We start from the raw sequence: 27463 nt of genomic DNA, 5'->3' as shown, positions 1-27463 counted from the left end.
ACACCTCTTCTTCCGAGTGTTTTATTATCTAGCCTTGTTCTTTTTTCTTTTTATTTTCTTTTTTATTTTCCTTAAAAAATTAAAGAAGTGCCCCAACGTCGTACGACACGAAAAGATTTTTTGCTTCTATACTTTGATAAATAGATAGATAGATAAATAGATAAATATGTATTTTCTTTCTTTTTTTATAATGAATGCTCGATGTTAGTTTAAAGTCTCTTTGAACACTTTAGACGGCCACTTTGATGGAGATGCAAAGTGAAACTGACGGTAGCAATGCTCCCGCTCTGTGATCCGCCTTGCGCTTCTCGCTTGAGCGCTCTAAGCTCTCTCACTTGCTCGAAGAGAGGCGGGAGATCTTTCGCGCATGCGCACTTCTTTAAACGTGCTCTCTCTCTTTCCCTCTTTCTCTCTCTTTTTCTCTCTCTCTCTCTTTCTTTCTCTCTCTCTTTCTCTCTTTCTCTTTCTCTCTCTCTTTCGTTCTTCTCGCGTTCGCCTTTGCGAAAGCATTCGCGTGTATAACAACACGATACGAATAAAGAAAAATTTGTTCGTGCCTTGAGAATCGCGAATGAACGTTTCAACTTTCGTATTAAACATATATGAGTTTCTTTTGTTTCTTTTTATTTTTAACACGTAGATATCGAATTTCTCTTTCATTTCTTTTATTATTTTAAATTAAAGAACGATTGCTTCTTGAACATTTTTCTTGACATTTCTTTTATTTCTTTTAGAAAGAGGTTATCTCCCAACAGTTAAATTTTTGTTAAAGAAATGTATCGCGCTATGATACGGTATATTTACTTTGCCAAGAAATTAATTAATGATTTCGTTGGCACGGATGAATGTGCGAATGAAATCAAGGCGAAAACTCGGGGATAAATATAATTTTCACAGTGTCATATTTGCTCAAAACAAAAACGTCTTATCTTTTTCTCTTTTGCTTTATTATTATTCGTTCTTCTTTTTTCTTTTTCTTTCTTTTGGTCTTTTGATTCTTTTGGATGGAAAAATAAATAAATACTAAACTAAAAGAAGCTAGTTTTGGCTGGCTTAAACTGATAGAACGTTCGCGAAGCTCGAGTAATAATGATTAATTTGAACGTTAATTGATTCCTAGGAATTTGTGATTTCGATTGATTGGTAAACTCACGAGAATCGTTGTAACAACTTCGTTGCTCTGATCTTTCATTGACACCGATCGACAATGGAGCAAATTGAAAGGGGACGACAGATCGGCCGGTTGTGTCGAACATTTTCTTCCCTTTTAAAATTATTACGTTATACTAGTCCTATATATATATATATATATATATATATATATATATATATATATATATATATATATATATATATATATATAACTGTCCTTCTACATTCTAAACTCGTCCGAATTCGGGCCTTGATATTTCCAGTAATCTGATGATCACGAATATAAACTTATTTATCGCATATGTAAGCAAGTTATAATAGTACAAAACAAGTTCCTTTTATTTTGACCTCGAGCCTTCATTTACATCAGTTTACATATGAGAATATAAAGGAATGAATCACTAAAACGTTAATAAAACGTAAATCGATCGTTATGCTGCGATTTCAGAAATTAACATCGAATGTAATTTTATAAAGAAAATTTTAAATGAAAAATATTTTTCTTTTTTTTCAAAGATTAATGATTTTTAGTTATAGATTTTTTAATGTAATAATTATAGCACCTCGGTGTAGGTAAAATGAAAAAAATGTTGACGAGAAGGCAAGAAAGACGTCACGCTTGTATCATCGGTTCCAACATTCTTGGCGTCACTTTATCGAAAATGTTCGTTCTCTCGGCAAGATATAAGTATATAAAAAGCCCACGTGTATATCTCCTCCGTTGTATCTTTTCATAGATGAATTAATGCGTGACGTTAAAAGACGATTAACTTGCGATCGTGAGCTCACTATATGGAGGTGGTAGTTTTATTCGGTTGGTACAAGAATGACGTAGAACGTAAAAGTCTCCCGATATCTATCTATAGACATCAGGTGCACGCTCTCAATGTACATACGTGCCTTCGTTCCACCCTAGACGCGTGATTAAGCCGCTAATAATAACTATCGGAACGTTGATAGATCGATTCTGCGTCATACCGAAGGCGAAGGAAGATGGCATCGATGACAATTTCTTTCATCGACGAGTTTACTTTACATAGCATTGGATTTGATTCAATGTTAGAAATCAGATCAACGATAAAAGGAATCTTATATCGATTTTACAAGAATATCTAAAACGATCTGATCGAATAGATAAGATTGAGAAACGTCCAAGTACGTTGTATCTTTTTTTAAAACATTACATTCGATAGTAAACAAATTGTTTATTCCGAGCTAATAGCCTTGTCATGGCTATCCAGTTAAATTTAACTCTAAATAAGAAAGTTCACTAATACTAAAGGAGGTTGCTTTCGATTAGTTGTATTGTCGTGCATAGCCCCATAGACTTGATATATCCAATTTGTAATTTTAGAGCAGGCCGTTTGCACGTGTGCTCTACTCAAATTTACTGCGTAAATTTTTCATGGTTCTGAATAGTATGCGTAAATCGACACTGTGTTGATAACGGACAATTACGAGTCAAGCCAGTATTTAGTCATCAGGAAAAGAATAATTCTGTCGTTTCTAAAATTATTCTTATTCCTAAACATTAATAATTGTGTTATTAATATTCAATGACATATATGTTACATTTAGAAATAACGCATTTTTAATGAAGAAATATATTTTAATAGTATATGTATTTACGTATATGCATATTGTTATTTCTTTTATCGTAGGAAACGTATAGAAAATAATTCGGCGTATATTTTTAATTCGTATCTTGTTTTTATCGTTGTTAACTCTGTGAAATTATAACAATTAAACATAATTAAAGTATTATTTTTATTCGGTAGGATTATCATAAACCACACACAAATTCTACAGTGAAATTTTTAGGATTTTATCGTTCATTACGCGTTGATTATTACAAACGTTAGATTATTATGCTCGTATTTAATTATAAGGTTATTGTATCTATCTTCTTCACTGAGAACTGTTGATGATTATCTTAGGCGCAATAAGTGTAAACCAGTGAGAATTCCTAACAACTTTTAGTAAATGGGATGACGCTGATGTATGAATATTCGTACATGGGAAGATAGAATTAAAATGGCGATATGATCATTAACAGTTTAACGAGCATCAGAGTGGCTGTTAGAAATTACGTAACAAATTCTTGCTAAAAAGCATCCATGTAATAAACAAGTCGTTAATAAAACTAAATAAAATATCATCGGTTGACGTTATCTCGTGAAAAAAGAAATTTTTATTATTATCATGAACTAATTGAAAAATTCATTGATTAGATCGTATTAAAAATAATATTTTTAATATATGCGAAATATGTATCTTTATTATGAAGAAATATTTTTATATAGCTCGTTTTATGTTCGATAGATCGATATATTATTCTTTTTTCTCTTCTGATTTTTTTACAGAATCATTTGAACAAACTTGCATCATTTTGGTCGGTGATTTGTCTTCTTTATTGTTCAAGTGATCCAAATTCTTATCTTCGACTTTCTAACTTTATTTTTTATTTTCATCTTTGTCATCCGAACTTGCTGCTTTCTTTTCATCTTTGTCGTTCGAACTTGCTTCTTTATTTTCATCATTATCATCCGAACTTGCTGCTTTCTTTTCATATTTGTTATTCGAACTTGTTTCTTTATTTTCATCATTATCATCCGAACTTGCTGCTTTATTTTCATCATTATCATCCGAACTTGCTGCTTTCTTTTCATCTTTATCATTCGAACTTGCTCCTTTATTTTCCTCTGTATTATCAGAATTTGCTGCTTTATTTTCATCATTATCATCCGAACTTGCTGCTTTATTTTCATCTTTGTTATTCGAACTTGTTTCTTTATTTTCATCATTATCATCCGAACTTGCTGCTTTATTTTCATCTTTATTATTCGAACTTGTTTCTTTATTTTCATCATTATCATCCGAACATGCTGCTTTATTTTCATCATTATCATCCGAACTTGCTGCTTTCTTTTCATCTTTATCATCCGAACTTGCTACTTTATCTTTATCATTATTATCCAAACTTGCTGCTTTCTTTTCATCTTCGTTATTCGAACTTGTTTCTTTATTTTCATCATTATCATCCGAACTTGCTGCTTTATTTTCATCATTACCATCAGAACTTGCTGCTTTCTTTTCATTTTTATCATCCGAACTTGCTGCTTTATTTTCATCATTATTATCCGAATTTGCTGCTTTCTTTTCATCTTTATCATCTGAACTTGCTGCTTTATTTTCATCATTATCATCCGAACTTGCTGCTTTATTTTCATCATTATCATCTGAACTTGCTGCTTTATTTTCATCTTTGTTATTCGAACTTGCTTCTTTATTTTCATCATTTTCATTCGAACTTGTTGCTTTATTTTTGTCATTATCATCCGAACTTGTTACATTATTTTCATCTTTATCATTCGAACTTGTTGCTTTATTTTCATCTTTATTATTTACACTTGCTGTTTTATTTTCATTTTTATTGTTCGCACTTGTTTCTTTATTTTCATCATTAGCATCCGAACTTGCTACTTTATTTTCATCTTTATCATCCGAACTTCCTGCTTTATTTTCATCTTTATTATCTAAACTTGCTGTTTTATTTTCATCTTTATCATCCGAACTTGATGCATTGTTTTCATCATTATCAACTTCTACGATTTCTGAAGAAAGATTTGTAATCCTTGACTGTTCGATGGTTTTCTCATTTGCCTCATCAATTTTTTCATTTTTAGATAATTGTTCGCCATTATCTTTTACCATTTCGTCTTTATTTTCAACGTTCTCTTCTTTTGGACTCTTCGATAATTCTGTGTGCTCGTCACTTTCACTTCTTATCGTTGACGGTTTTGTAGATGCAAGAGTAACGCTTTCTTTTGTAATCGGGACATTATCTTCGGTTCTAGTTCCTTCAGATTTCACGTTATCGGATTTGTCTAATAATTTCAATGAAATCTCTGAATCTATTATTGATTTTTCAATAGATTCACGATCCATCGTAGCAGATTCCAAGCTAGTAGAATTGAAAGAAGTGTCTTGAAGTTTTGATATAGTCGTACTGTCTAGACTACTAAGTTCCTCTATTAAAACACCTTCCGGTGTTCCAGGAAGGGCCAGAGGTTCTCGTAGGCTTTGTATACTATGATCGTTCGAATGATCATCGTATTCTTGCACGGTGTCTTTAACGTGACTTGATTCGCTATCTTCAACACTGGTTATGAAATTCAAGTACCGATTTTGTGAAGTCGAGTCATCCTTGACAGACCGTGTTCGATCGTCGTTAGCATTTATATTCATATTCGCTTCGAATATTACATTCGAGTTTGTACCTACTACTGAATTTGGAACAATATCTACGAGTCCTAACATGATAGGTGTATTGACTTGACCTACTAAAAGTTTGGTCAAGTCTTTTGGATGCAATCCGCCAAATAGACTGCTTAAATCCTTTACAAAATCTGTTGGAGTTCTATCTATATTTTCAATATTTTCATAATTATCATGTTCGTTCGATTCCGACGTTAAATTAGTAGGTGACTCGATGGTACTCTCTTCTCTCGTAGATTTTATTTGCTGATCGATTAATTTTTCTTTCGCATCTTCGTCTTTATTTTCATTTTGAGAAAGACTCGTAGATTTTGTTATTTCAGCAGATTCTAGGACAGGTAATGGTAAACAGTCATGAAATTCACCAGTATGTTGAACTCTACCCGATGCAAAAGCATTTTCCATTGATAAAGTATTTGTTTGCATAGCATCTTCACGGCGAAGACATTGCCGTTGTTTTATTGGCATTGAAATTGTCTTCGTCATTGGTATCTCTCCTTGCTTCTCCACGATCATTTTGTTCTCTGATGTAGTCGTTGATGATAATGCATTTGTCGATTTAACCGGTGAGTCAACCATTGTTTCTGATACAGATTTAAAATCAGTGACTTGTGGATCTTCCTGAATAATAAAAATATATTAAGATACAACTAAATTTTAAATATATTAAAATATACTGATGATATATGCATATAACTTACTGTAACACTTTCTTGGATAGATGGTACATTATCTAAAGTAGAATCAAGACGATTATTTTCTTGAAGTCTCTTTCGCGTTAAGAAACCACGAACACCTAACAAAATAATAATATCCATTCGTTTTATATAAAATAATGAAAAACATTATATTAAAATAAATAATAGATATTTACCGGCTTGAATTTTCGTAACAGCCGAGTAAAGTGTACTGCTACTTTCCGAAGTATCCTCTTGACTTTTAGTTGGCATAAGATTCGTTACGTAAAGGTGATATTCTTTTTTCTCAGCCAATTTTGTATCGAGCTCATTTGTATCGAATTCTTCAAAAGGTGTCACAGAAGTATCGGATCTCAAATTATCATTTTGACTTTTATTCGACTGATCTTTCTCCTCGTTATCGCTTGACTTCTTCGATTCCATCCTTTCAGAAATATTTTCTTTCTCATCTTTAGTATTTGTGATCTTTTTTAAATTTTCTGTTGAAGTAGTAGAACTTTCGCTTCTAGGAGAGATAGCATCTTTACATTGTTTCTCATCCTTGATCTTTAGATCTTCTTCTTCAACGATCGTTGAATCTTTGATTGTACCATTCGAATCCAAGATTTCGTGAGATTTCTCAAGATTATCTTCCGAAATAGTTGAAGTCTCTTTAAAAAGAATAAGATTTTCGGCACGATCGATTTCTATCAATTCTTTTGCTATTTCTTCCTCGGTGTCTAGATCAGTCGCATTTTCTTCTAGTTCTAAATACCCGAGAGGCGAAGAGTCGCTTTTAATAGTATCACATTGTTCAACGTTCTCGGATAAGAGAGGCTGAATTTTTCTTTCGCTAGAAGTAATCAACACTTCCTCTTTGTTTCTAATAATTTCTTCAGGTGAAATCGAATGTTCTTCCTTGTTTATTTCCTCACTTTCTAAATTAATTAAAGATATTTCCATTTCCATAGGTTTTTCATCCATTGAAATCGTTTCCATTGCCGAAGTATCTTCTTTGTGAGGACTATCAGAATTTTCTTCTTCCTTCATCTCAACGTCCTGTTCACTATCAGCTTTTTCTTTTTCCGATAAAGTTAGCTCCATCAACGATATAGTTTCGTCAGCATCGTTCATTTTAAAAGATGATATTGTAATATCACGTAAAGAATCCAAATTTAATTCCGGTACTATTGGTCTTGCAGGATCTAAAGATAAACTATCGGTCGATCGATCGGTTATTGTAGTCTCTTTAACTTCATTTGTTGATTCCGAAGTGCCATCGGCAGTTTCCGTGCTTTCTTCACATTCTAATAAATTTTCAATTACGTTTACATTTTCGATAATTTCCTCTCTATCGTTGGTCTGATTCTCTAATTCTATTTCTGTTTCAACAATAGGAATGATTTTTGTCTCCCTTTTCTCATTCTCATCAGTCTCTTCGTTTTCTTCATTCTCTGAAATATGTTCCAATAAAGGTGAATGATCCTTTTTCATTTCTTTCTCATGTTTGTCTTCTTCATCCATTAATTTCACTGGTTTCTCTTCATCGTATTCCTCTTCCTCTTTGATACCATCGAGATCTTTTCGAACTATGGCAATGTCATGACCAGCTTTTATACCACGAATGAAATCTATATCAACGGTAGAACATTCTGTTTGTTCCGGTTGTATATATTCACCGAAACTTTCCACGGCACGTTTACGTCTTTCATCCTGTAGTTCAATGTCTTCTTCTTTGTTATCGAGATCAAATTCCGGCGTGGAAGGTGATCTTTCTGGAATAATTACTGTTGTCACAAAATCTGGAATTTCAACTGGAGAACCTTCCGTGAGGATATATGAAAATGGAATCTCTTTTGGCGAAGAAGATAATGAAAGACGAAGCAAATCGTTTATTTCTTTTCCGTTCGACGATAATGGGGAATTTTTATATTCATTAGTAATACCTTCATCACCAACATTTGCAGTAATTTCTTTAATATCTTCCACTTTGTCACCAGATTCAGTTACTTCTGATTTTCTACTTTCGTTTTGTCCTGTTGATCCATCATTATTCGCCATAACAAATTGTGTAATATTTATATTATCCGATTCATTTTCGGATTTATATTTTATCTGATCGATAGGATTTTCATCCATGTCATCGTTCGATTTTGGCGTATTTGTTGAAGATCCTTTTTTCGAACTATTTAAATCAAATGTTTCTTCTTTTATTATTTCTTTAATTCTTTCTTCTAGAGGTTCTTTAGCTTCTACAACAATTGAATCTTTTGAATCTTTATCGACGATCATTAGTTTTGGGCTCTTAACTTCATCCTTTTTAATGGAATCCTCGAAAGAATCTATCACTTTTTCGACGTTACGTTTTATCTCTTGAATCTCAATCAACTTTTGTTTAAGTTCCATTTCTTCTTCAACCGTCGAAAGATGAGAATTGAGCGTAGCTGATTGTTCATCTTCGATCGATGGCTCTAAAGAATCTGGGGTCGGAGGAATATCGATGCTATCTGGTGTAACGTTTAAACTGTCTTTGAAAATTTCTTCAACTTGTATGTTTTCTTCTAATATTTTTTCATCAAGAATTCCGTCAAACTTCTCGATCGTCTCCTGGAGGGAATCTTCCACTTTGTCATTTGTTGTATCTCTCATGGAAGACGTTTCTTGATCCATTTTATCTTTATCGTCGGACGTCATCGGTGCTTTTAGTGCGTCGTTGACATTTTCTAACATTTTTCTTGTCGACGTGATATCTTCCTTGATCGAGGTCGATAATTGTAATATTTCATCTCCAAGATCGCCAGTTTTGTTATCCACCGAATTATTCTCTTTCTCTTCTAATCGAAGAGACGAAGAAGAAATTGAGGTTTCGGTTGTCATAGGTGACAACGTTGGTAATGTCATGTCGTCCTTCTTCTTTGGAATCTTACCGGTGTCCGGTGAAATCGGTGGCAAAATCAAATTGTCTGATTCGTTGCGCGAAAGACTCCTTGAACTTTTGGAAGACGCCGGTCTCACAGCTGGCAAGGTAATCTTTGAACTTCCTTCTAACGTCGAATACCTGTTGTCTTCTTCGTTCGAATGACCGTTAGTTGATTTAGACCGGTAATTTACATTTTGAGACTTTGAATAACATTTCGACGAAATGCCCTCTAAAATATTTTGAGTATTGATCAATCTGCCTTCCAAGGTATCGTCTTGTTGTCTTCTAAAATCTGTCGGATCAACACTAGAACTTCTCTTATTACGGTGTCTTTCTTGGTCTTCATTCGAACGAGTATCATTTTCTGAAGTGTTAGGTCTACTTCCATGTTTTTTTGATTTTTCCATATTAAAAGTCGATTTTTTTGATTTCTTTGATAAAACATCGTTCTTGAGTTCTTCAATCTTTTCTTTAATTATCGGTATGTTTCTATCAATCACATCTTGGACTTGTTCTACATAACTCATATCAAGTTCATTGATATTTTTAACAGAGCCGAACGTACGGATAACATATTCTTTCACCTGATCCATACTATGAGCTTTAGATAATTCTTTTCTATCCGGAATAAGCTCGGAAAAACTATCTTTCTTTCTCCGTGACCGGCTTGATCGGCTCGAATTTCTTTCGACGCTTTCACTACGACGAATCGTCCTCTTGTTTATTTGTTTCTCTTCAAAATTCTGTATTAATTCGGCACGTTCAGCTTTCCCCGTAGATTTTCTCGAAATATCGCTAATTTGCTCTGGAAATTGGCTTTCGTTCGAAGAATCCGTACTTTTTTCCCTTAAACTACCACTTAATCTATTTTTTCTAAGTTCCATCTTGATATTTTTTGTACCAGAGTTACGAGTTAAAACCGTTGGTATTTGAGAAATGATCTTAAGCGTCTTTGCGCTACGATCGAGTCTCAAAGAATCATTATTATCTGTAGTTGCTTTCGGATGATCTCTCGAATATTCTTGACTAGTGTCGGAAGATCTTCTTTTCTCTCGTTTATTTTTCGTGCCAGAAGACGATCGTCCATTTTTCTCGTTCGCAAGTGCTCGCACCTCCTCGGTGCTTATCCTCTTCTCTCCATCTCCAAAAATATTTCGATGCCTTTCAAGAACTCTTGCCGTTTCATTCAAAGACCAACCACTGGTCGCACCGATGTCCTTCGTTGTTCGTTTGCTTTTTCTAGACTCCTTGCAATCGCTACGTCTTTTGATTGTATTAGAAAAATTATATTCCCCACTCGTTTTCTTACCAACGACATCGTATTGTTCTCGAAGCGTAAGCAATTTCTCGAAATGACGAGCGGCAAAAACATAAATGTCTTCGGGACGTTGTCGTAAGACCTCTCTTGTTAAACTTTCCACTACGGCTGCCAAACCCTGAGGAACTCTTGGTGCTAAAAGAAATCCCATTTCGTAGGGATCCTTTGAACGTTCTGTCGACGCCGCCATTTTATCGATTTTAATATATTTTCTTTGTGAACATTTAGAATTGCTTAGTCATATCTGAAACATTTATTTTATAGTACATGCAATACAAGTAATTGTATTATAAATTTTTTTATTCTTTTTTCTTTTCTTTCTTTTATATCGATTTTTTACCAACGAAGATTTTTTGTTTTCATTGAACAAACGAATCTTTTCAAAAAGGACAACTTTGTGGTGTACGTATTCAACTTGTTCAAGGTCAAGTACATGACCCAGAAAACTAGCGCTAACCTTGATAATTCCCGCATATGAGCGAACGCATAGTACTATACATCGACCAGTTAGATATTTATAGCTTTTGCTCTTTTCTCTCCCTTTCTTACTTGTTTCCTCTATCCTGTAGAAATAAATTGGAAATAACTCTTTTATTCATCGGTACGATTTAATTAAACGAAAAAAAAAGTTGGCATCAAATCGTTTCATAAAAGTTTCATCGTTTCGTTCTGTAATAATTATTATTAATTAAAGATGAAAGATCACGCGAATGTCACAACGTCGATATATATGTATGTCCTATCTGACAAGTATATAACGGCTAATGTATCGTTTATACCTGACCTACGAAATAATCGATGCGTATAATTTTAAGAGTACTTCTTATATAGACGAAATAATAAGAGATTATAATTGTTTTTTAATCAAGTACATATGTGAAAACATATGAAAATTTATATGATAACAATAATCATAGTTTAAAATATTAAATATCAAGAAAGTACGACACGTTATATATTATCGTTAAATAAATAAATGTGACATAAAATATTTTTTGCGAAGAAAAAAAAACGAGAAAAGAAAAAAGATCTAAAACTATATAGATATAATTGTTTCACAAAAAAAAAAGTAAAATGAATGAAATATGAATTATGAATATTCATCAGAAATGTTTCGTTTTATTTGAAAAATCTTATAAATTTATCTGATGATTATCCCAGTAATTTCTATAAATATACATTGTAAAATTAACAATCTCTTTCTCTCTCTCTCTCTCTCTCTCTCTCTCTCTCTCTAACAATTGCTAATGTAAATTCTCTAGAAATTGTTTAATATTAAAATACAAATATACCTGTTAGAATTTTGAAAACGACAGCGCTGATTATTGAAAGATAAGTATACGATAAGTATTTGATAGTCTTTGAAAGCCGGAAGCGTGTAGAAGAAATAACAACGTCGTCGGACCAAGAGTTAACCTGCTCGACTGAGAGCGGTCCTTCCACCGTTGGCCGATTTCACCTGTGCCGTAGGAACGATCGATGCCTTTCCATTGATTAGTCAGAAACTACCTGCTTACGTGACACGAAGAACTCGCGAATATCGTATATATTTACGATTTGTCATGCGTAGACTTTTTAAGATTTCTCGGACAATACATATAATCAATAAATTCTAAGGAAATATTTAATGTGTAGTATTACGTAACAATGGAAAGGTTACATATAACGACTTGTATTTTTATGAATTTTTTTTTTAAGTATAAATAAGTAATCTTGTAGTAAACCGACGTTCGATACAATTTTTTTTTATAATTAAATATTTACAATAAATATAATAAAAAATATATACGTTAATCAATTTTTCATGTATTTTTAATACGGTAATGAGCCACTGATTAATGTGGTGTTTTATCAATAACATATTGCCTTAAGAAACTAGTTTCAAGAGGATGTAATTTCTCAGCTGGTATGATTAAAGAATGAAGAGGTTCTCCAAGATCAATTCCTTTCATTTCTTGCAATGAACAGGCAACTATATTCTGATCGTCAGATCCTATTCTAGCTAATCCCACCACTAGACTATCTTCTGTAAAAGCTGTAACATATATTCATGACATATATATTGTAGGTCATGATATAAAATATTAGAATATTTAAATAATAACAATATAAATAATATTTGCAATAATATCTACAAACCTAAGCATTGATCGCTATCTTTTTTCTTTTTTTCTAATATGGAGGTTAATTGATTGGATGCCTCAGCAACGGTCATATATTTTGGTGGCATATAAATTTTTTTCTTGCTTAAAATGCTTTCCAATGTAGGCTCTTTTACTTTGATATCCAGTAGGCACAAAGTATGTAAACCTCTTTGTCTGTTAGAAGCAATTTTATCATAGAAACTATCAGGTTGCCACATTTCTGTCCAATATGGAATAGATACAGTTTCTCCAAAAGAATACAATTGTAAACCACAACAACCTATAGCAGTTAAGATCGATGCATTATGGATTATTGTTACCTAAAATTGATTGTTTTAATTATTATATATCTTCCTTATTATAAGTTTCTTAAAAAGCAAAAGTTTATATACCTTAGCACCTTTCTCTTGTGCTCGTAATACTAAATCTGTATGCGTGGTTGCACCGAATGGATCTCCAACAACTAAAAATGCGATGTCTTCGTCCTTTACATTTGATAGTATTAAATCTGCGTTACTTTCTACTAAATCACGGTCTGCGATGATCAAAGAACAACCATAAAAATCTTCCTATTAAATTTAAGTAAGATAATAATTTTTCATAATCAATTATTTTTATAACATGATAGAATGTCTAGTACTTTTATATTTATTTGTCAATGTTATGTTAGTATTATTATACATACCAAGGTTTTTTGACCTACAGTAAGAATTGATGTATAAGATTCCAAATACACACGATTGCATTTTCTTATTATTTCAAGACCCTTAACAGTAATATCTTTTGCATCACCAAGTCCTAAACCGATCATGTACAACATTGTTAGTTATTTATATCTTATTAATTAAATTTTTTATTTCTTCAAATATAAAATCATGTGCTTTGTTCACATTTTATGTATATTATTTTAAAGAAATATAAAGAAACGAGATAGGATACCATTGCGCCACCTGTTGGTGCAAATACAAAATTAAAATCGTAGGTGGTTTGTAAAATTAAGATCTGTGTATCTATTTAACGATATCAACCATATATAAGCCATAACTTTACGAATTTTCAGTAGTCGTTTCAACTATTATATGTTTTATTGCTATTGCATCCATTATCAAGTATTTATACTGATTGATCGAAATATATAGAATTAATTTAAATTATATTTTAACGGTAAAGTCTTCTTATTCTTCTTATCTGCAATTACTCTAATCAAAATGATTTTACAACGATTAACCTCTGGATTGACGAAAGTGCATATTTCGAACGGATTTATGGGTGAAAATAAAATAAAAGTACGTTCGAAAATCACTACACCATCAGGTGCTATTCTTCCTGAACCGAAACGAACCCCATTCGGTTTCGTACGAGTAATTTGTGGAGTGGTATTAGGCTTGCTTGTAGGTGCTACTATTAGTAAGAATATGGCTAATTTTTTGGAAGAAAATGATCTCTTCGTTCCGTCAGATGATGACGACGACGATGATTAAAGTAGATAAATTTGATATATTAGTTGTTGGCAAGTATTTAGTCTTTATGTCGCTATTATATTTAAATAGTATTATTTTTACGTATTAGTATTAATTTAGCTATAGAGTTATCTTATAGCTTTACAAAGTATCTTTAAGTAATTTTATAAGAATATTTATAAATACTTCATTGTTTTTTAATAATTATATGACTTTTACATATAATATTTCATTGGAATAATATAGTAAATTATTTCAATTTTTAGAAAGTTATCTATTATAGCAATTATATAAATGTTAATGATAACATAGTAATATTAATTGTGATATTTTGTTGCAGAAAATAATCTCAAGAGAATTCAAAAAATAATATAATATTGCGTTGATAAAAAAAAAGTATTTGCTTTGTCTTGATATAAAACAATATTTATGATTTAAATTAATGAAGTCATAGTTATATTCTGTAATTTAATACAAATATTTATTTATACAAATAATAAAGGTTAGTATAATACAACTTGTACAAAATGCATATACATACATATACATATATATATATATAATTTTTTCTGTACGCTTGTAAATAAATTAACACATTAAATATTCTATTGATCACATCATGTTAAAATTCACATCCATGCATTTATTGACTCATGTTAATATGCATGATGTCATATATATAGTGAATATATCAAATGCCTTTTTATTTCTAGTCTTTGCTTGATATACACAAATCTATATGAGAATGCAGGAATATTTTGTGTAATATACAAGAAAATCTATAAATATTGATCACTTTGTGTATATTGTGCTTGGATGCAGAAAAGATTGATAAATCATTAAATAAGAAAATGATAAAGATTAAAAGGCTTTACTATAGTTAAATTATAATAAAGATATGTCCAGTTTGTATATTTATAATTTTCTTTAGTAAAATATTACTTTCTTTGGTTATTATATATATAAAAAAGATTTCTAAAATCTACAAAGTAGAAATTATAATATTTTAAGAAATTATTGAAATGTTTAAATTAATATTTTTTGATACTCATATTTTACTACAATTTACTCTACACTTCTAAAATGAATGTATGTTATAGTTTGCTGATGTGTGTTGTATTTTAAGAATAAAGACATTTTATAATAGCAATTTTGTGTAGCTCTGTAAACCAGCTATGCAAAATAAATATACTGTTTTCAAAATAATATATGTAATGTTACTTATGTATTTTTCTTTTTTTTTTCATATATGTGGAAACAAAACATATGGACAGAAAAAAACGTACTCCTTTAATTCTAAATGTTTAGTGTATATATGTATGATATGAATTATTTTGACCAATGTTAAATGTATTTTTAATCACAGAATTGACTTTAAGTAGAATGCATGTGTATAAAAGGCTGATCAAGACCACTCTAATCAAAACAAATAATTGGTATGAAAATTTTCAAGCACACAAAGTGAACTCGATTACAATATTTCATTACTTCTTACTTCTTTATACATATAATGTTCAATATAATATTAAAATACTGTAAATTTTTTAAATAAATTCATATGTTATATAGCTTAATATAAAGTGGAAAATCACATTAGAATGTACAAAAACAAAATATAACAAGTTCACATCATCAATTCTGGCACTTACATGTTGCTGATATAATTACTAAATTCAAATGATGAATTTAGTTGCAATTGTAATATAATAAATTAAGAATATAACATTGCACTCATATTTTAAGCTAAAAATAATAGCAATACCTGCCTTTCTTCTATGTAGATTTTATTGGGGAGTTCTCTTATGTTGACTCCAGCCATGAAAACATTTAGTGAATCTTCGTGACTCTTTTCCTTTAGCAGTAAGAAATAATTTACGCGGCTTGTTTGGTTGTTTAACACGTAGATGTTGTATGTAAACCTGAAAGATAAAAATGAATTAATTGTTTAGTTAAAGTTAATTAATAATCTATTTTACTTCAGATATTTTACCTGAGCTGATTTATATGCAAGCTTGATTTCTACTTCCGAACAGCGGGTCCCTAACCAGAGAAATACTTGTTCACCATTATCTAGTATCATTATATCATCATCTGCTAAATCATCCTGAAAACAATAAATGTATTAATAATTAATAATTTTAAGAATTTAAAAATTTTTCAAATGAACATAATATATAAATATTTACTTGGCAAAAATCAGTGCATTTTTCACTGATAGTAAAATATCCTTTTTCATTAGAGCACCTAAACAGTCTTGTGTAATTCATATATTCTGCATCAATGTCATATGGTTTCTTTCCACCAAGTGCAACCCAAAAAAAGTTATCTGGTTCTTCGCCTTCATTTAATACTTGCAAACTAATCCAAGGCTGTTTAAAATTATAATATTTGACTTAAATTCTCTCGATTATATACTTCAAATATAAATTATATTATTTGTGAAAATTAAAAACCTACATTGTTAAACATTTCTTCAGCAATTTCTTGAATTAAACGTGCTTCATCACTATCTGATTTAGAACCAATCCATGCATAAACTATTCCAGTTTCGTCATCATTATTAAATGGTACATTTAGAATGTAACTGAAACATAATTAAAAATTGAATTAGGAGATTATAAGAAATCAAACCTCGCGATTTTATATGAATGAAAAAATTGCAAAATTTTATTACTTACCAAAATGCAGAGTTTAATAAACTGGAATCTGCAGGTATTTGTATTAATCTAGTGCATAATGCACTACCATTACTTCGTAAATGATAAAATTCGACTTTGCTTGTACCAGGAACTTTTGGTTGTTTACGTTTGCCTTGATGAATTATAAATTTCCTTTTGAAATAAGCCATGAATTTTAAATTCTCTTGTTGTTGATGTGTTCTAACTACTTCTAAATTTTCACCAAACAATGACTTAAATTTTTTTTGTAAACTGAAAATATTTTATTTTTTTATTTAAATATATATTATTTATACATTTTCTTATTATACAGTAAGAAATTTATTCATACCTAAATGTAAATGTAAGCCAACCCATATTTCCGGCATCTCTACCTTGCCAAAAATATACTGTACACTGATAATCATCTTCGTATTGTTCATCACCGTCTTCATTTTCTGCTACATCTAATGGCTAAATCATAAAATATAAATATAATTTAAATTGTATATTATTTATCGTAAGTAAAATATATTTATCTTAAGAACTTAATTTACCATCCAATAACGACACAAGAAAACATAACAGTCACCACTATAAAAATGACCAAATTCTTCTTCTGGTAAACGCACAAATTTTCTTCCTTCCAATACTAGTGCTTCCATTCCTTCTAAATCATCATTCCATTCTGTCATAAGCTGTTGTGCTTCAGCAGCTGACATTGCAGGTTGTCGTGGCATGAAAAGAGCAGCTAAGTCTGCCTGTGTATTTCAAAATAATTTCATACTTCTATACTTTATGAAATATTTATAAAAATATGTTAAAATTAGTATTTACTTTTGTTTCTTGTTGTTTAGCCCATTTGGTAAGATCAGCACCAGTTTTAGCAACTGATTCCGCAGTTCTAGTAAAATCTACTGCTATGACCTCATCCCAACCAGTAAACTTTGACTTAAAGACCTGATAAATATATAATTATCTTTTGTTTATTATCGATACAAATAAAGTAATAAAAACATTATAAACATTCATACCTGAGATTCTGTGCCCTCTTGTAACCTTGTTACCATAGCATATTCTGGTCTTTCTATCATATTAAATAGTTCTTGAGATAGTTTTACAGCAGCAGCTCTCACTAATCTAGTTGATTTTTTTCCAAACCTATATGTATTAATTAATTTAAATTAACACTTAAGATAACATTTCTTCAGATATTAGAGACATAATATTATTTGTATTATAAAATTTTTATTATAAAATTTTAATAATATTAAATATATTTACCAAACATATACGTCGAGATAACAATCTAAGATATAAACATTACGATTGTTTAAAAGACTGTTCATCAATTTTCCATGAGGCACTTCAACTTGTGGTAATTCCAAATATCCCATACCAAGTTGAACTTGATAAAGACGTGGTGTTACTGGTATAAAGTCTGGATCCACATGTTCCTAATAAAATAAGAGAAGTATTGACATTTCCCTAATTATTATATTATAATTACTATGGATTACTACAGTATATGGGGAAAAAATGAATTACAATTATTGTTTTAGACTCTGAAGTATCCTCTAAGCCTAAATTTAATAAGAAATCCTCCGATTCCAAATTCATAACTTCTGTTATTATTTCAGCTTTGTTTTTTCTTTCATTTTTGTTGATCTTCTCAGCCATTAATCTAGCTTTGGATTTTAAAGTACTTTTTGCTTTTTTCCCATACCACATAAATATTTTATTTCCTGTGTCCAGCACAAAAACATAACAAGGATCTAAAGATTCAAAACAAACTGGTACTGGTTCCAAATGAATAGAGGCTCCAGCTGCATGTACTCGATATAAACGTGTTACAGCAGGCTATAAAAGAATATAATGTTTATTAACAATTTTATTATGAGAGAAATTTTCGATAATATTTTCATTAATAATAATATTTACATACAGTATCTTCTACTGTATAAAAACCAGAAGAAGTACGGCCACCTTCAATATACGTTATTTCAGAATCAAAAAGTATAAGAAACTCGTCCGATTCGTCTCCCTGTTCCTCCCTTATAGTACGACATTGTGCTCCGAGATAATTACGTAAATTTACAGCATGAATTGCAGCGCAGGCCCTTTTGTCCAACTATTCAAAACAAATGGAAATCAACATATAAAAATTGTCTTAAGAACACATTACTGTAATTAAAATAAGATTTTTAATAATCTTCAGATATTGGTTTTATAAATAAAATATTATACCGTTGCTTTTTCTCCTATCCAGAAATATATTGCCCAATTTAATGATCCGCTTTCATCAATACTCGTTTTTAATACAATGTAGCAATCGCCTTCATAGAATTTGCCATGCGCCACTTCTTCTATTTCATTAGGTAAAAAATTTTCAATTTCCCATATTGATAAACCTGGTATTTGTCCTGCATCTTCATCAAAAAATTCTGAATAATCCAAAGGTGGCTTTTCAAGAGTTTCATCCCATCTCTTAGGTCTAAAAATACAATTTTAATAACATTTTATTAATTTTTTTTAAGACTAATGTAATTAGTTACTCACTTTAATGACTCAGCTTTAGTATCATTACATTCTTTATCTTTGTTTTTTTCTTTTGCAATGTCTTTCATACCCTGCAAGGTAAATTATAAATATATTTTCGAAAAAAATTAAGATGTAATTAACAACATATGTGTGTGAGCATTTTATTATATTATATTGAACCTTTAGTATTTTAGCTTGATCTTGATCAGCCTCTTCTTGGTCACGTCTTCTTCTTAATCTCATTTTACGAGCGATTGGGTCTTTACTGCTATCTGTATCATCAAATTAATTAGCAAAATAATCGAATATTTTTGAAATAATATACATATATATATTAAAGAGAAAAGTATTGCATATACATACTAGCTGTTTGTACCGGTACAGGTACATTGGCACCAGCAAGTCTTAATTGATGTTGTAAAGAAAAATCAATATTATAAAATTCAATGCCTGATCCTCTTTGTACCTCTGTTGGTTTTGGTGGCATTACTAAATTTGGATTATCTCTTAAATCCAGTTGTTCCAAATCAGTAAGAAGATGAATTGCATCTGGTACAGTAATTAACCGATTTGATGTTAATATTAGCTTCTTTAAGGAGCCACATCTACAAGAATGATGTAATATTATTTTGCTTCTTTACAATAATATATTATTTGTACAATTACTTATATCGTTATGTACCTGCACAATCCTTCGGGTATCATTTCCAAATGATTATTAGCAGCAGAAAATACCTGGAGAGATGATAGTTTACCAATTCCAGAAGGAATTCCTTCAAAGTCTATTTCATTATCATTTAGATATAATCTTCTTAAAGTAGAAACTTTGCAAATGGAAGCAGGTATGGCAGTTAGCTTATTTCTACATATATTTAATATTTCCAATTTCGTCCATAATTCTGTAAATAAAAATAATTATATCTACAACTACAAAATATATAAATTATTATAATATATATATATATATCATACAATATTCAATTAAAATAAATAATTAATATGAAATCCATATACATAAACATACCAATAGCTGTTGATAATTCTGATATTTGATTATCATTCAAGTTTAATCTACGTAAATTTGAAAGTGAATATAAAGCATCAGGCACTCGCGGCAAACTATTTTGCGATAAATCTAACTCTTGTAAATTCGTAAGAGTTTCAAGACTTGATGGAATATTATTTAATGTGCGTTGAGTATCACGCATTTGTAATGTAGTTAAATTCATTAACGATGGTAGTTGCCTAAATTAAACAAGGAATTTATTTTATATATATATCATTGAAAACTGTGATATTCAATTAAAAAATTTTACATACCTTAACTGAAAATGGCCTAAAGGATTATGATTTAGATTTAGTGTCTGTAAATTCGTCAAACGTCGGGTTTGTGGTGGTAATGTCTCTAATTGATTGTTACTGAGATCCAAAAATAATAGGTCTGTTAAGTGAATAAAAAGCGTATTCGGAATTGTTTCAATACTACAAATAGAAAATTGTACATTAAGCAAAGTTGATGTATAAGTTTCATACATTATTGTAATACTTTAAGTAATATTAAAACCATACTGATTATAACTCAGATTTAGATTGAGTAAAGACCGTGCTCTTTCTAGCCCTTCAGGTACTTCTTTTAAATTATTATGGCTTAGATCTAATGTTGTCAGTTCCTCTAGATGAAATAATTCTGCTGGTATACCACTTGACTTGATATTATTATGTCGAATGTTTAATGTTCTAAGACATCCCAGTTCTGTTAATTCTCCATATAAACGTTCCAGTTTATTTTTAACAAGTGAAAGATGTTCCTATATTCAAAAAGATCATACATATAAATATTATCACAATTATTTATATAATTATAATTTAATCAATATTATTATTATTTTTGATTTATAATCCAATACAACAGATTTTGGTAGTTAAAGATAGTCTTTTAATATTTCAAACATATTTAAGGAATTGTTTGTTAAGACAAAAGAAAATAATAGTAGATTTAAACACATTATGCTTTTATTTTCATTATTAAAATTTATTTTTAAATAAAAATCATTTACCAGTTTTAGTAATTTACCCATTTCTTCAGGAATTTCTGTTAAATTTGTCTTATCTAATTTTAACCATTGTATTCCTGTCATCAGACGAACTGATTCAGGAAATCTACCATCCTGAAAAAAAAAAAAAATTATTTTAATATAACATAGATGAAACTAAAATCATACATTTATTAAATGATATTTATATACTTCTCATATACTTTTTTGTATCTTTTGTGTAGAAAATTATTATTTTTATTTTTTGTTATATCTAATTCTAAAGATATTAAAATCTAAATATATTTACTTACTCCAAAATCATTACAGCTAAAATCTACTCCCCGAACAAAAGGTAAAACTCCTGTATTTGCCATGGTTTTCAGAATACTATTCTTTTTGCTATATATACATATATATATATACATATATATATACATATATATAGCAAAAATATATTATCTAAACTATTAGTATATAATAATGCTGCATGTCACTGGAAACCACTTTATTATCGTATTACACTGAGGTTATATACGGTAGAATTTACGGATAGAATAAATGACATTTAATTATTTCTAAAATATTGAATAAAACAGCTAATATATGAAAATTCATATATAAATATTTATATTATTTTGCTTGACATATACTTCAACGAGTATACTTAATTAAAATTATAAGCATAGATTAAACCTAGGTTATAAACGGACCACTAATTGCAGATTTACACCGGACACAATAAAATAAAATAAGCGTATATATACATATGTCCTAGATGATATATAAGGGTATGAACTAATATAGATGACTATGAACAGTGATGAACAGCACAATGATCACGTAATAGTGAACTTTTTAAAGTCATGTTTACAAGTATCGTTTTTATTGTTGCGCATCTTTTAGGGGATATTTGCTATATGTAAAAATTTCCCTAACCATATTCTATTGAGATTTGTTTGAGGATTATATCAAAAGATTAGCTACTGATTAATAGACCGTACTTTAGGAGATAAAACAACAATTTTATATACCAAATTTGTATATACCATTGTATTTGTAATTTGAATACTTCAGAGAAAGGCGCGATTGTGCGACATCTAGCGATTCATTGGCCAAACTGGCTGATAGTTACATTATTTAGTTTGTTCTAGGGAAAATATTTCTCGTCATGTTTTTAGTCATATAAAGGATGTCTCAATTTTGTGATGAGCGTCTGTCTTTCTTATTTTATTCCTAGTCTGATTTTATAGAAAAATATATGGTTTAAAATCTATTCAGTAGGTTGATAGATACCATATTGATTTGAAGTTGTAGTGGTTAGGTGAATAGAAAGCGATGCCGATTTAAACTTCTTTTCAGATTCTTCAATAATAATTTTGATAATATCAACATATGAAACACATAAGTAATACATAGTTCTCAAGCTAATATGATTTATCTTGAAATTTTCTTCTCATTCTCTATAATTTAAGTTTGATAATCTTGCAATTTTATCTTTTTAATATCTTAAGCAAAAGTATAGTTTATTATTTATAATATTGGTTTTTTTTCTTTTTTTTTTCTTTTTTTTCTTTTTATAGAATGGATGGCATTGGGTTATATCATACATTTTTACAAACACATCAACCGCAACTTAAGTCTTCCGGAATACCAAAAATATTTTGGGAAGCTGTATTTAACAAATTAAAAAATCAAGATTTCGATGCTGGTCTTGTATTTCAATTAGCAAGAATCGATTATGAAGATAATGAAAGAGAGCCGATGGATCCTATTTGGAAATTATTTGTTTCTGCAGAAAATGGTATCTCTGTGAGAGATCCAAATAATATATATTTGGTGGATCATGCGTGGACTTATGATACTCTTCATGCGAGACAAAATTTAACGAATGTACCAGGTCTTCTAGACCGAATGTGCTCTCTTATGGGATATGATATTGAGAATGAGGAGAATGAAAAGATTGAATTTGTATTGAAGGAAATGTGGAGGTATAATCAGTCATTTTCTCTCAATAGTGGCTCTGTAGAAGATAGAATGCCTATCTGGTATATAATGGATGAACTCGGATCTGCTATAAACCATAGCGATGATCCTAACTTTAGAACTGTACCATTTCTTTATTTACCAGAAGGCGTAACATATACGCTTTTATTTCCTGTAAAGAATGTAAAGTTCGAGGAAGAAGTTACCAGAGATTTTGTGGAAGGTCAAACTAATGATTTAAAGAAAAGACAAGCATTACTATTACCATGGGTAGATAATTCTTTCATCAATAAAAGTTTTGTCCAAGAAAAACCAAACGAAGACTATTTTTTGGCTGGTCATATATTAGAAGATATGCCAGAAAAAATAAATGTAGAAACTATTGTACGAAGACCAAATGAAAAACTGAAAGTTTATTCTCAATATAATTATGTAAATAATTATTTGACAGATTCTGCATTTGAAATTGTAGAAACGGAAGAAGATGCAGATATTTTATGGTACACATCTCATTTCAAAAAATACAAAGAATTAAGTATTCGCGCGCCTCATGTTTTTGTGAATCAATTTCCTTTTGAAAATGTCTTGACAATAAAGGATCTTTTGTGTATCGTATGTAGACGCAAGGCATTAGAGAAATCTTACGATGCGGATACACTCGAAACTTATCCAATATGGTTACCAACAACATTTAATTTGAGCACGGAATTGGTACAATTTGTCGCGTATTTTGAACAACGAGAATCGAAGAATTTAGAAAACTTTTGGATCTGCAAACCATGGAATTTGGCAAGAGGATTGGATACTCATATTACAAGCAATCTTTTTCACATTTTAAGATTACCTAGTACTGGTCCGAAAATAGCACAAAGGTATATATCAAAACCTGTATTATATGATAGACCAGATGTAGGTTTAGTTAAATTCGATATACGATACGTCGTCATGCTAAAATCCGTCTCACCATTGAAAGCGTACGCCTATGCTAATTTCTTCTTGAGATTTGCTAACAAAGAATTTGCTTTAAATAATTTCGACGTATATGAGCAACACTTTACAGTAATGAATTATTCCGAAAATACACAACTTTGTCATTTGAAATGTGCTGATTTTATTCTGGAATGGGAAAAACAGTATCCTGATTACCCTTGGACGACATTTGTTGAGCCAACAATTTTAAGTATGTTTAAAGACGTTTTTGAAGCCGCAGTTGAAGCACAACCACCGAAAGGAATCGCTCATTTTCCTCAAAGCAGGGCTGTTTACGCTGTCGATTTGATGTTGGAATGGAATAAGGACAAGATGCAACCTATTCTTTTAGAAGTTAATTTTGCACCGGATTGCAAGAGGGCTTGTGAATATTATCCAGACTTCTATAACGACATATTTAGATGTCTTTTCTTAAATGATTTTCATCCTGACGTCTTCCATGATTTATTCCCGGTATCATCGCCGGATAATTAAATATTGTTATTCATTAAACTCTAAAAACAAAGTGTATCCCAAGTGTAATCAACTTTCATAAGTATCGAAAAGCTATTAGCGACAGTAGCAAGAATATTGCTGTCGCGACCAAGGGCGTTTATTTATTTAGAATACGAGAGCCTTACATTTCGTATGCGCTAATGAGGAGAAGTAACTCTGGTTAATCTGTATATACGAGCGTTAAAGGTACATTTGCAACCTGAATTATTCGTACCTTGCATAAATTGACACTACTGTAGGAAGTCTGCCGCAACACTTAATGGAATAATAAACGAGGAAACAATTAGACCAGTTTCATGTCATAGCTCATGGTCACCATGTAACCTTGTGCTCTGGTAGCATACGGTTAGACACTGTTAATGAAGAAAGGCCTGTAGATGGTACTACGTATAATATATCTCCAGTCGCTCGTCTGCTATAAAATTTGACTATCAACAAAAGTTGACCAGTTAATCTTAGCAAACATAATACGAATTTTGTTTTCTTAGAAAGAAAATAAATAACTAAGATTTAATATGAATGTACGGGAAAGTTGGATCGCATGTTTGGACAATCGAACGTGAGCTTTCAAAGTTATATCACGCTTTCGAGAAGTATTCCAGGTCGACATATTTATACCATTTTTATTGGACGATGTGTTGCTTCATTTTGTATTTATTACACAGTTAAAATTTATAGATATACCTTGTCTGTGAATACATCGTTAACCCGAGCGATTATTTTTTAAATTATTTTTTGTTTGCTCGCTTTCAGCCCGTCCGCCTGGTCTCTCTGCGCCGACTACAATCATTCCCGGTAATAACGGAATTGCACAGTGTATTTTGTTAATTATCTTCGTATCCGTTATTCGCTTGTTTGACAATGCCGCTCAACAGTGCGCGTATCCGTGAAACCATTGTTCTCATATTTTCCATAGTAAATACGAGTTTTTAAGTTTCTCTAGATTAATGTTATACACACACGTAATGTTTAAATGAATTCAATGATAACATCCTGTAATATTTTTATTTTCTTTTATTTTTAAACGCTATACAATATACCTTTAATCTATTAGCGCGTTATTGTTACGTATAAATATATAAAAATATACGAAATGTTCAGTATTAAACGAAGATATCATCAATCTGAAGATATCGATGATTTCGTGAATTATATTAGAATATTTTTCATCCTATAATCTCGCTAACAACCTATTACACGAACTATTTGTTAATCGCGCATGACAAAGAAACATTTGTAAAAGTTTATAACAACATTTGTAATTCAGGCGTTTATAAAATATTTATAAAAGCTTACAACAAAAGCAACTGGATAAACATTATTTATCATTTAAATACCATTCATAAAATTCTACACGTTTGCGTATATAACAGCTCCTGATTTTTTTTTTATATTAAATTATACATTTCTAATATTAAATTTAATATTATAAAGATAATATATGGGTCGATATAGTTCGATATTAATTATAATTCTGGAAAATAACTTGTTTCTATCCGAATTACAATAAGGTAGAAGATTCCTACATCGAAAATAAAAGAATCGACCATGAAATTAGTAGGTGGTCGTAGAGGGGTGGTTTGTAGCGAGCTGTTTAGTTCGAGGGTGCTGTTGAGTGATGCGTGTGGCTCCAGTTAGTCGGCGTTATTCCTCAGCACGTGACATACCGTGCAAGCAGCCAACCTAGCGAAAGAAAGAAAAGCAAAGAGAAGCATCGTTTTCCACGAATGCGAACCACCACCACTAACACCATCACCATCACCATCACCATCGCTATCACCAACATTATACCGTTGTCGGTATCGCCAACAAGCCGTCTGGCGCGCGTGCATCGTTGCACCTGCACTTACCAACTCGTGGTGCAATTTCATCTACGCGAATTACGTATTACATTAACTCAGAGACGTTTTCATATATGTATGTATATAAATACATATATAAATATAAAAGTACAGTCAACGGCACAAAACTTTTTCGATTCCTCGTTAAAGAATAAAATATTATCCTTTTCTTTATATTCGTAAAAAATTTTACTTTTACATTTATATTACAGTTCTTATCGTCGAAGGATTTTATTTTTGCAATAATTGTAGATTTGTATACTGTGAAATATGATATTTCAATGAAATGTGTTCTTATTGTTCGATTAATAATCGATCTATATTAATCGATAAATAATCGTAGTGATGTATTAATTAAATGAATTATAATTATATGAATGCTTCCTTTTTCATTTTCGTTAATTATTTTATTGTTATAAATTATAATTATATTTCAGTTTCTACCATCGGAGTTGTTTAATTAATTTATTTTAATACGATCACTGCCTTATTATTTATATTATATTTTTACGTCAGAGATTCAATACGTACATGTTACTTAACGATAATTAAATATAAATTATATCAATTTACTGTGATTTTAATTTCATTAGAAATTTCCAAGAATATCAATAATATATCATTTTGTCTATTTCGTTTGGTCATTATTATAAACATTCTTTTAGTGAATGACATTTTATCGTAGCAAAAAAAAAAGCAAAAAAGAAAAAAGAATTCCGAGGTAACGTTACGAATAATTATATGAAACAAAAAAAAAAAAAGAAAAAAAGAAAAAAATATAAAGAAAAGAAAAGAAAAAGAAATGAAAGTTACAATTCTCTTTTCCTTTTTTCTCGTTAATTCGTGATCGCGTGTCGCTCGAATACGATTATGTAAATTATAAATAAATTAGGAGAACTTGATGCCATTGACTGTACTTTTGCATATGACGTGTATATTTTCTCGGTTTAAGTTCTCGTAACTTTTCTAGC

The 27463-nt window shown here is 30.4% G+C and overlaps 5 protein-coding genes across 8 annotated transcripts; 2 read left to right on the top strand and 3 right to left on the bottom strand.

Annotated features, from left to right (window-relative positions):
* Positions 1-2405: 2405 nt before the first annotated feature.
* On the bottom strand, positions 2406-11991 carry LOC124432719 (protein PFC0760c-like). Its single transcript, XM_046981830.1, has 8 exons — positions 11638-11991; positions 10803-10908; positions 6305-10589; positions 6132-6226; positions 4594-6051; positions 4035-4551; positions 3771-3986; positions 2406-2542 (listed from the first exon to the last, which is right to left on the bottom strand). The coding sequence occupies exons 3-8, from the start codon at positions 10533-10535 to the stop codon at positions 2406-2408; spliced, it is 6654 nt and encodes a 2217-aa protein (XP_046837786.1). The 5' UTR covers positions 10536-10589; positions 10803-10908; positions 11638-11991.
* Positions 11992-12131: 140 nt separating this feature from the next.
* LOC124432813 (diphthine methyl ester synthase) lies at positions 12132-13442 on the bottom strand. 3 transcript variants are annotated; one of them, XM_046982078.1, is made up of 4 exons: positions 13175-13442; positions 12882-13058; positions 12485-12809; positions 12132-12380 (listed from the first exon to the last, which is right to left on the bottom strand). In XM_046982078.1, exons 1-4 carry the CDS (start codon positions 13307-13309, stop codon positions 12181-12183), a joined length of 837 nt encoding a protein of 278 aa, XP_046838034.1. In that variant the 5' UTR covers positions 13310-13442; the 3' UTR covers positions 12132-12180. The 3 variants fall into 3 exon arrangements, with proteins under 3 accessions (XP_046838034.1, XP_046838035.1, XP_046838036.1); XM_046982079.1 differs by having other exon boundaries at positions 12882-13054; positions 13175-13378; XM_046982080.1 differs by having other exon boundaries at positions 12882-13024; positions 13175-13378.
* A 58-nt stretch (positions 13443-13500) lies between these two features.
* On the top strand, positions 13501-13999 carry LOC124432815 (essential MCU regulator, mitochondrial). The gene has a single exon (XM_046982081.1). It carries the CDS (start codon positions 13698-13700, stop codon positions 13968-13970), a length of 273 nt encoding a protein of 90 aa, XP_046838037.1. The 5' UTR covers positions 13501-13697; the 3' UTR covers positions 13971-13999.
* A 373-nt stretch (positions 14000-14372) lies between these two features.
* LOC124432812 (protein flightless-1) lies at positions 14373-22027 on the bottom strand. 2 transcript variants are annotated; one of them, XM_046982077.1, is made up of 23 exons: positions 21894-22011; positions 21495-21582; positions 21205-21315; positions 20717-20955; positions 20468-20629; positions 20172-20392; positions 19830-20046; positions 19511-19752; positions 19328-19419; positions 19166-19236; positions 18854-19100; positions 18552-18737; positions 18155-18466; positions 17891-18063; positions 17641-17767; positions 17444-17566; positions 17164-17367; positions 16959-17080; positions 16628-16879; positions 16407-16533; positions 16136-16318; positions 15940-16053; positions 14373-15868 (listed from the first exon to the last, which is right to left on the bottom strand). In XM_046982077.1, exons 2-23 carry the CDS (start codon positions 21555-21557, stop codon positions 15734-15736), a joined length of 3723 nt encoding a protein of 1240 aa, XP_046838033.1. In that variant the 5' UTR covers positions 21558-21582; positions 21894-22011; the 3' UTR covers positions 14373-15733. The 2 variants fall into 2 exon arrangements, with proteins under 2 accessions (XP_046838033.1, XP_046838032.1); XM_046982076.1 differs by having other exon boundaries at positions 21495-22027.
* A 395-nt stretch (positions 22028-22422) lies between these two features.
* LOC124427007 (tubulin--tyrosine ligase-like protein 12) lies at positions 22423-25958 on the top strand. Its single transcript, XM_046969406.1, has 2 exons — positions 22423-22588; positions 22764-25958. The coding sequence occupies exon 2, from the start codon at positions 22765-22767 to the stop codon at positions 24628-24630; it is 1866 nt and encodes a 621-aa protein (XP_046825362.1). The 5' UTR covers positions 22423-22588; position 22764; the 3' UTR covers positions 24631-25958.
* The last annotated feature ends 1505 nt before the right edge of the window (positions 25959-27463 follow it).

This window comes from Vespa crabro, chromosome 1 (assembly GCF_910589235.1).
Source record: "Vespa crabro chromosome 1, iyVesCrab1.2, whole genome shotgun sequence".
NCBI lineage: Eukaryota > Metazoa > Arthropoda > Insecta > Hymenoptera > Vespidae > Vespa > Vespa crabro.
This window is presented reverse-complemented; position numbering and strand designations above follow the sequence as displayed.

Bases quoted from the DNA above. Each gene is read 5' to 3' on its own strand.
- LOC124432719 (XM_046981830.1), bottom strand. From the start codon at position 10,535: ATGGCGGCGTCGACAGAACGTTCAAAGGATCCCTACGAAATGGGATTT. The intron at 6,227-6,304 runs GTAAATATCTAT...TTATTTTGTTAG, and splicing joins TGTTACGAAAATTCAAGCCG to GTGTTCGTGGTTTCTTAACG. The intron at 6,052-6,131 runs GTAAGTTATATG...TTTATTATTCAG, and splicing joins CTATCCAAGAAAGTGTTACA to GAAGATCCACAAGTCACTGA.
- LOC124432813 (XM_046982078.1), bottom strand. From the start codon at position 13,309: ATGTTGTACATGATCGGTTTAGGACTTGGTGATGCAAAAGATATTACT. The intron at 13,059-13,174 runs GTATGTATAATA...TAAATTTAATAG, and splicing joins CTGTAGGTCAAAAAACCTTG to GAAGATTTTTATGGTTGTTC. The intron at 12,810-12,881 runs GTATATAAACTT...AATCAATTTTAG, and splicing joins CACAAGAGAAAGGTGCTAAG to GTAACAATAATCCATAATGC.
- LOC124432815 (XM_046982081.1), top strand. From the start codon at position 13,698: ATGATTTTACAACGATTAACCTCTGGATTGACGAAAGTGCATATTTCG.
- LOC124432812 (XM_046982076.1), bottom strand. From the start codon at position 21,620: ATGTATATATATATGTATATATATATATGTATATATAGCAAAAAGAAT. The intron at 20,047-20,171 runs GTATGTTTATGT...TTTTATTTACAG, and splicing joins AGAATTATCAACAGCTATTG to AATTATGGACGAAATTGGAA. The intron at 16,319-16,406 runs GTAGGTTTTTAA...AATTTTAAACAG, and splicing joins CTGAAGAAATGTTTAACAAT to CCTTGGATTAGTTTGCAAGT.
- LOC124427007 (XM_046969406.1), top strand. From the start codon at position 22,765: ATGGATGGCATTGGGTTATATCATACATTTTTACAAACACATCAACCG.